The 9,804-nt window shown below is 37.2% G+C and overlaps 1 protein-coding gene across 1 annotated transcript in view; it reads right to left on the reverse strand.

Moving 5' to 3' along the window:
* LOC108570386 overlaps positions 1-9,804 on the reverse strand; it is a 62,028-nt gene that overhangs the window by 10,157 nt on the left and 42,067 nt on the right. Inside the window, exons 7-8 of the mRNA XM_017932245.1 lie at positions 2,591-2,769; positions 712-873 (exon numbers count right to left, since the gene is read on the reverse strand). Of these exons, the coding sequence (XP_017787734.1) occupies positions 712-873; positions 2,591-2,769 (341 nt within the window). The remainder of the gene's footprint in view (positions 1-711; positions 874-2,590; positions 2,770-9,804) is intronic.

The following is a 9,804-nucleotide window of genomic DNA, read 5'->3' on the forward strand; positions in this document are numbered from 1 at the left end:
TATTTTTTAAACTGAAAAATTAATTTCTTATAATATTTTAAATTATAAAAGAATTCTTATTTCGTAAAATTCTAGAAAGGCAGAAGAAAATTCGTCAAGAAGGACTCCTCTAGTAATATTTTTTAACACTAGAATTACCAGCCGAGTCAGAACGACACATTACCGACTTTACAAAAGTGAATTTTTACGTAAGTAAACCATAATTGGAAAATTCGATTTGTATCGATACAAATAGAAGCATACCTGTAGAAAATAAATTCGAAAAGTTACAAACACTTACCAGTATTGAACACGTTTTCTCGAAAGATGTTAATGGGTCATTTTGACCCGGTCGGTAGTTCTAGTGTTAAATTGAAAAATTAATTTTTCGCAATATTCTAAATTTTGCAAATTCCTGCTCGAATGGTCGCCGATTTTAAAATTCAAAGTTACACACACAATTATTCCTCCAGCCCAGTAACTTAATTTACAAGTTCTCTGTCTTTCCTTCCTTCCTCTCAATTACCCCTTTCTTCAGTTACATTCTAAACCTCCCAATTCCTTCCTCAAACTTTCCTCTCAAAAGACTACAAATCAACAACGAAACTTATAAAACAACCCCAGAAAAAGTGTCTCTAGAAACAGAAGCATACGTATGTTCACACGAGGGAGAATAGAACACGTCGACTTTTGCCTGTGTGGTACAAACTTCACAGCAATTCTCGCGTTTACCTGATAATTTCCGCAGAGGCAGGTGACGATGTGATCGGTTTCAGAGACGAGCAGAAGGTGGTCTACGTTCTCCAGGGACTTGTTGCTGACGCAGTGACAGCCGCTGTCTCCGCACTTGGTTTCGCAAGGGTTGTTTGGGCTCTGCTTCGAGCTGCTCTCCACCTTCGAGCAAAGCGACAGCAACGATTCAGCATTGTGTAATATACGTGTGTATATATGTCTGTGATAAGGGCTCGTGCACGCCACAGAATCCCTAGAACTTCTATGGCAGTTCCAGGGATTCTTCTCGCGATATTCCTTTTCCTCCCTTCTTCCCCTCCTTTTTTCTTCTTTCCCCTCCAGCCAACTATTTCCTTTCTTCCGTTCCGTTCCGTAGAATTGGACGTCGGAAATAGGTTCGAACTTTGTAGAATTTCTAAAGGTAATTCAAGCACCGATTCACTTCCGCGTGTACATCACCGAGGTACCTGAACGTTTTAATAAATGAATCGTTCATCGATGAATTTTAATACGTTCCCTTCGATTATCGATACCGAGCTTTTCATTTCCGTTCCGCCTGGTAATAGGCGTTAATTAAATTTTCGTTACGTTATCATCGATCCTCTGTATTAACTGTGCATCGATAACATAAGGGATGAACGTCAAGTCTGTCGAATGTGTATTAAGTCGTATCACGTTTAATTGCAGAAAAAAGAAGAGAGGAAGAAGTATAACGGAATGGGGGTTTAATCAATTTTCTGATTCGATGCATACAGAAATATTGACTATTTCGATTGTAAGATTAAATTAGAGAGCGTACGAGATTACGAGAACAATGTGCGATGGATAAAAAAAGGCTAAATCGACAGAGCAATTAATGGAAAGTAAAACAGGCTACGTAATTATTTTCTCTATACAAGGTGAGTTTCCTAACATGACGACTTCAAATAACTCGTAAGTTATTCGTTGTAGGGGGGACATAGGGTCGTCTAGGGGGACATACAGTGCTATAATTTGTTTTTTATTACCTTACTTTTTTATTGAGATATTAGGACCACCTTCAGTTTTTTAAATAGAACGTCTAATATTTTTTTTCGAATGCGGATGAATCGTCAAATTTTGCGTAAAAAAGTATTATACAAAGTGGGACTTAAAATGAATAATTACTGAAATATTTATAAAACAAGTAAACAAAGTCGTGTTAACAATCACGCTGACTGAGCGTATTTCCTAATAGAAGATTATTAATTTGAAGATATCTCAGTAATTATTCGCTTTAAGTCCCACTTTGTAATAATACTTTTTTACGCAAAATTTGACGATTTATCCGAAATCGAAAAAAATATCATATACAAAACTGAATATGACCCTAATATCTCAATAAAAGAGTAAGGTAATAAAAAACAGATTAGAGCACTCTATATCCCCCTAGATACCATGCAACTTTTGTTTGAAACATTTTTTCGTACAACGAATAACTTACGAGTTATTTGAAGTCGTCATGTTAGGAGACTCATCCTGTATAATATGATGGTAGGAGAAAATTTGTACGCGTAATTTAAATAGTTTCAATATGCAAATAGATGAAAGAAAAATTTTTTGGTAAATGTAATATTTTTTGTATTATTTTTCTTTCAAAGTTACCTATGTAATTTTTTTTGATGACTGTATATATATTTTTTCACCGTATTGAAATTTTCTGATAAGGATTTTTATTTTCTATGCATCGTGTGAAAAAACCACGTCAAGTTGCAGTATTATTTTCTCCTTTTTTAAAATTCTGAAGCATTTGGAAAATTTATTAGAGCATTGAAAACTCTCTTCCCGGAGAAGAAAAATCTAAGGGTAGAAAAATTTATTGGCCAATAACAGCTGGACAAAGATGGGTCGTATAACTTACGCGAATGATGACCGACTGATTAGCCGCTGGAATGAAGTTCTGCCTGCATTTTATAGGCCCCTTCATGGCGAATAATCGGTGAGGCTCCGGATGCACCACGGAACCGTTCACCGGTGACGTCAATCCGTAATATTCGACGTCGCACACGCTGGCCGGCTGTTGAGTGCCACCCTCGTGTTCTGAAATATCGACAAGCCGTTGTCGTGGACGAAACGGTACGAATTCAATCGTAGTCGTCTCGTCGGGAAGGATTTCAAATATTTTCGACGGCTGACGTTCACCTAAATTGCAAGATAAATCGTTCTTGCCATGTACGTATGTACGTCGAATGAAAAATGATTTTCGAAGGAGCGTATATTTCTCAGTTCTTCGACCGTTTCATACTTAATTTTCTGCGAATACCGTTCAAGTTTCGCTTCGTTTCGTGAGAATTGAACGAGAGGAAAAGTACTTAGTGGTATTTTGAAAATTATTTTGGGAATATAATGTAGTTTCGTCGCAGTTTGTTTCACTTGCCTGACTAAGAATATGGTTATACTACTTGTTAGGTGTAGAAATTAATACAGTGCGTCTTTTCACAAAGTTTTGATACTTTATAGACTCAAAATCGTCATATCTTTAATAATGGAAAAATGGAGAATAATTTCTAACAAATTTTTATTTTGATTTTTTGTAATTGTAAATAAATATTGATTTGTAAGAAAAAGTACCGAATTAATTTCTACACATAATACGAAATTGTCAAATATAAAATTGTCAATTTGTCAAATTGTCAAATATAAAATTGTCCACTTTTTAAATTGTCAAATATAAAATTGTCCACTTGTCAAATTGTCAAATATAAAATTGTCCACTTGTAAAATTGTCAAATATAAAAATGTCCACTTTTCAAATTGTCAAATATAAAATTGTCCACTTGTCAAATTGTCAAATACAAAATTGTCCACTTTTCAAATTGTCAAGTATAAAATTGTCCACTCGTCAAATTGTCAAATATAAAATTGTCTACTCGTCAAATTGTCAAATATAAAATTGTCCACTTGTCAAATTGTCAAATATAAAATTGTAAAATTTAAAATTGTCCACTTGTCAAATTGTTAAATATAAAATTGTCAAATATAAAATTGCCAAATATAAAATTGTCCACTTGTCAAATTGTCAAATATAAAATTGTCCACTTGTCAAATTGTCAAATATAAAATTGTTAAATTGTTAAATATAAAATTGTCAAATTGCCAAATATAAAATTGTCACTTCTCAATAATTTCACGGTTTTCTAAAGAAAATATCAATCTCGTACAATTTTTCAATGAGACATTTATCCACAATTAAACCATATTGCACAATTAATACTTAAAAATTGCAACAACTTGTGCAGAATAAGTACGAGAAAATTTCCAAGGACTCAATCTACATTGGAACGTAACATAAACCTGAGGCTCACGTCGATAAACGATAATATTAAAATCAAATACGGCAAATTGCATCGGGATTTCCTATGATTTCCGTGTAACCTAGGCAGACGGTAATTCGCAGCGCGACGATTTCGTCATTCAGCGTCGACTAGACGCCGGCTAAATTAGCGATGTAATTTCAGCGGCGCGAACGATACGTCAAACGTGAACTTGTCATGTTGTGGAAGCTCGCCGCCCGTTGTTTCGCCTGGCTAACCAAAATTCCGCGTACGATACGGCCTGGGTAAATAAACGCGAGTGTCAATCGCGTAGCTGTTCCTCGGTAACGCGTTTAATAAACCGGAAACGGGAAGCTGCGTGCCATTCCATCGAATTTTGTGCAAAGTTCCAAACTTCTGGAAGATCCTCACGGTCGAAGATGAAGTATTAATACAAAATTTAATCTACGATGCTTGAATTATATTATCTTTAGTCTTCAAATTTTATACGATAGAATATCAATAATCCTCGAAGAAAAGAAATTTTTTAAGTGTCATTGTTTTAAAAAGTTTTTAAATTCATGTTTCTTTCAGTGTTACGGAAAGCTTTTAGTTTGCTTTCTTTTAGAATCGCATAAAAGTTGTTTCACAGTTCTGGAAGATCCTTATGGTTAAGGATGAAACGAGTATTAATACAAAATTTGATCGGTGATAAATTTTGCGCGATAGAATTTATTAAAAATCCTGGAAGAATAGGAAATTTCAAAGTGCAATTATTCTTAAAATTATAGGTGTCCCTTTCATTGTTATGTAAAGTTTCATTTTGTTTCTGTGGAATTGGTTTAATAATAAGATGTGAGTGATGGCGTGAATGAAGTGAGTATATCGTATGGTCTCGAGATTTGGTAAACGAGCGGATCATACAGGGTAACTGGGGGTAAAAACAGGCGAAGCACGTTGTTATTGATATCTGAGAGTACGTGAGAATTTATTGCGAGATATATTTAGAGAGGGACAATCAAACTATCATTATTGTTTCTTTGGTATTGCATAAACGTTGTTTCACAGTTCTGATAAATTCTTGTGATTAAAGAAAACACGAATATTTGGTGTAAAATTTGATCAATGATGTTTGAATCCATTTTCTGATTAATAATCCCAAAATTTTACACGACAGAATATTAATATTCCTCGAAGAAGAGAAAATTTAGAAATACCATTATTTTTTAAATTGACAGTGTTCCTTTCAATGCTACGTAAAATTTCTATTTTTCTCTTCACTGCATCAGTCTCATTTCTTAATTATTCTACATTTGACTCGTAACATCGCCAGTACGATTCACCAGTTCGCTGGAAAAATGAGACTACCCCTTTTATCTTATTCCCTCGCTTACAAGTTCTTCTCCAAAGGGACTCAGACAACACTGGTCGCGTGTATGCAAAGAAACAAGGAAACTTTCCCTTCCAGCACACTCCTCGATACTGTAGCACCTATTTCTCCTAACTTTTCTACGTCTCGAACTTCCTTCCCTCTAGTTTCTTCGCTGAGTTCTGTTTTCAGGACACTTCCCTCTCGTACACCGTTTATATGTATATTTAAGGCGAAGACGTCTCCTTCAAAACGTTCCCAGAGAGAACTCCAACCCTCTCCTCTCCTTTCTTTCTCTCTTTTTGGAGAAAATCTTACCGTCGAAATTCGTACAATGTACTCTGAACACATTTCTGTGCAACGATATAAAGCACGTTGCTTTTTAATTGCACCCGCGTCGTATACACGCGTTCGTTGAATGAGCATTTTCCAAAAGAAAGAAGCCTTTTCATATTTCTTTTAATAGCGAGACGAGTGGTTTACGGTTTGGATGTTTTCACGGTGATACGAAACGTTTCCATTTTTTTTTTTTAATCGCGTCGTTTAACATTCACCGTTTGCGATATTGCGTAATTCAGAGAAACGTTTAAAAACAAAGAAAAGAACGATAGAGAAAAGCTCGCGGTATTTTTTAAAATAGATTCACCACGTCGAGATGAAGCGAATTTCGAATGTTACCGGTGTTGGAAAAATTTCGAACGATAACAAACGTTCGATTTAGAGAAACCGAGAGTTGACCTTGAAACGACCTTGACTCCGCCATCGACGAATTCGTTCGATGAATATTTAACGAATTCTCGCGAATTCCATTAAAACGCGTGTTTCCAATTTTTGTTCCTGTCCGCCGGAAAAAATCGTGCCCCGTTCGAAACGGCGTCGCGTCGTCCGTATAATTCAGCGCAGCGACACGGAACGCGGGAATTTTAAATTGCCAAAACATTCCCCGGAACACGAAGGTTGCATCTGGCGTGTGTAAGCTTCGAAAGTTGCGAGGATGAAAAAAATCTGGCACTAGGTTGCGTGATTAACGAGCGAACGGTGCGATTGCTTCGTGAAAAGAGAGGAAAAAAATAAAGAATTACCACGTTATTTCTGTCGAATAATTTTCGACAAAATGGCGATTCTAAAGTGACGATTCTACACCCTCTTGCGTCGTTTTCTCTCGAACGATTCCTTTGTGCGGGGAAAGACGCATTGGAAAAAGACTTAGTTTTCCTTCTTTCAATAAAGTTACGTAGGAATTTTTCTCTGGTTCATTTTCCCGGAGATTTTTCACCGACCGAGGCCGCCATTGTGTAGACGAGGGTGCCGCGAAAGCGAAATTTCCACGTTTCGTTTCGTATGCGAAAATTCCGCGGGTCTATTGCGGACAAAGGTCGAGCAGCTTTTCCTCCACGTATCAGGAAATCGGTCCCTTTGGGTGACATAAAATTTTACGCGGCAATAGATCGTCCGGTCGGTATTACGACGCGTCGTTCCTAAAAGCGGCGAGATTTGAACGCGATCGAAATTGTACGATGTTGTATTCGAGGCCCGATATTCAAGGTCCTCTTCAAAGGAATATTCAATCAATCGAAGAGTCCGGCCGATGTTCGTATAATACGACGGTGAAATGCATAAATGCATGACCGTGTCGCGGTTGCTCGATCAATCTGACGCGTCCTCCGGATCGCTGGCAGACTCCGATGTACTACATCCTTTCTCGCGTGTAAACAACGCTTCCGGAGAATAGCGCGAGGTTAAAAGCTGTTCGAAAGTGGGTTTTGAAATATTATTCGTGGTGCGTGGTAAATAATATTTGTCGCAACGATTTAGAGACACCGAGGGGAAGCTGCGTTTAAGGGGTAATCTGGTGGTTAATCTGGTGAATTTTGGTAATATTTTGGGAACGTGGAATTTGAAAGCTTCGATTTAGTGAAATTTGATCGATGGAGCTGAGGATAAGAAGAATTTAAACTTGATAAGGTGAGATGAATTGAGAAATTATATTTTTTGAAAAAGGTTGCTAAATTGTAAAAATGTACTCTTCTGTTTTAAACCTTTTGTGAATGAATATAAAGGGTGTTATAATAATTATGAATGACAGTTTGCGTCTCACTGGTTATGGAAGGGATAAAATACTTCTGTATATAATGTCAATTCCAATTTATATATCTTTTTTTAAATATATCGAAAATCGTAGATATTCATTTGGCGAACACCCTTTAAATTGCTTATGAAGAGCCAATTGAATACTTAAAACCCCTTAACGCAGAGTAATAAAAAAGAAAATAAATACGCTGTACAAAAAGCAGCAAAAATGGAAAAATGACCTAGCTTCTAACGATATTCAAGATGGCGTCGCGATTGCACGTCCCAGGGGTACCAATATGGTTACTTTTCCCTAGTTTTATTTTAACCTCCGATAAAGTACCATTTTTTGATCGTTTAATCATTCTCTACTTAGCTTAACTTAATTTAATTCTTAACTTATTCAATTCCCTTCAATCTTAACTCAATTTAATTTAATTTAAACTTCAATTTTTTAAAAATCCCCCCTAGTTGCTCCACGCACCGTTTCCTACGATATAGTCCATCGAATAAGAGACACAATCTAACGATATCACGCGGACGTAGAACGACAACGGTTGGAAAAATCAGCTCGAATTAAAAAGGAGCAAATGACACGAATGGAAAGTCAGCCTGGCGACAAACTGCCGGCATCGATTTGACGGTGATTGACGGATGTCCTGGTCGTTCGTCAACGTTATTACGTTTACACGCGGTATACGCGTGTCTGAACACGGCGAACGTCGATCGATCGATAAGGCTGCTTCCACCGGTTCCAATTGGAAAACGCAATCAACGGTCAAAGAGTCTGGAACAAACGTCGAATGAAGTTTGGGCGTAACGCCACGCATCAATCTTACTTTTCCTTTTTCTCCTCGTTTCCTTTTTTCGCACCGAACGATTTTCGCGAGATCATTGTTTGTTGAGGCAGTATCGCCAACGGCAAGGCACACTCGACCTTTTGCCAATTCTTTTTACACGAGTAGGTGCGAAAGAAAATAAGTATGGAGATCGGAAAATTTTTCTGAAATGAATGAAAATCGAGGTGATTGTGCTTGTTTCAAAATTGCCAAATTCAATTGTAATCGTATTTGAAAATACAGTAAAAATGAAATTTTCAAAAACTGCATAAAATGGAGAATTTTTTAGTTAAAATTTTCAAGCTTCAAATTTATAGGAAAATATTTAAAAAGAGATTAATCGCGAACATTTCGAATACTGATTTTAACAGAGTGTCAAAACGCGCAAATTAAAGGAACCATTTCAATAAACATTTCTCGATATATTTCCAAATTGCGCCTCTCCCCTGAAAATTTTCAATTTTCCCATTTACACCTGGCATATTTTTAATTAAAAATCAGAAAAGCACGGGATAAATTATTAATACGTTCGTCGATATCAACGTTACAGTAAAAAGAAAAGCACACACAAACACAGATTAACAAACACATCGTCGCATCTTCAATTCACAGCGATACGCGATAAACATTAAAAAAGCGAAAATTTCTTTAATTATGCACACATGATGAAGCGATACCGGTCGGATGGAGTTTCAATTATTTCGAGAGGCGTTGTGGTATGAATCTCGGCGGAACAACTAGATTCGGTGTAGTTGAAGCGGAACTTGAGTTCGAAACACACGGATTTCACGAGGAAGGCAAGAGTTTGAATTACAATTCAATTTGTCCGGATTATTTCATAATTTTCCCCGGCTTTATCAGCCTTCTGTCGTTACCTGTGCCCGTGCAAATTCCACGTTTCCCGTTTCACAATTCCCGAAACGGGTTATTAGAGAAGTTCCGAATACGATTAATCGTTGGTCGGCCCCTGACATCAGAGCCGGAGATATTTTTTTTATTAAATATCCCAGCGAAGCGAGCAGGTTCGTCGATTTTCATCGTTTATCATTACGCGTCTGCGTCAGCGTAAGAGTGATTTTTCGGCTGGTTGCGTTTTTCCGGGCGCGACACGCGATAAATCCAGGGCTGAATTATCGATTCCCGTTTGATGGACACCTCATAAAGGCGAATAAAATCGCCGCTGCTGTGTAATAAACGCGTCCGCTTTTGCATACGCGTTTTTTCGGTTAATTTCACTCGAAAATCGAATACGAACGCCTCGACGCTTTCATCACGCGTATCGTTCACCTACGTTTATAGGATTTCCATTCCGTACGAACTTTTCTGTTCCTGATTTTTTTTCATTTTGGGAACAAGTAAGTAGGTAAATGCTTTGTAATAGTTGTGTTAAATTAATACTATTAATTTGAAATTTTTTTTTTTAGGTTTGGATAGTTGACCTCAGGGGCCGCGACTGACTTTTTCCATCGGTCGCGGTACGGGAGTTCACGACCCCGAGGAACCCGAGTGCACGGGCCCGGGGGAGGAGGCACTGCTCTGGTTT

The sequence above is a fragment of the Habropoda laboriosa genome, unplaced genomic scaffold (assembly GCF_001263275.1).
Source record: "Habropoda laboriosa isolate 0110345459 unplaced genomic scaffold, ASM126327v1 scaffold77, whole genome shotgun sequence".
Taxonomy (NCBI): domain Eukaryota; kingdom Metazoa; phylum Arthropoda; class Insecta; order Hymenoptera; family Apidae; genus Habropoda; species Habropoda laboriosa.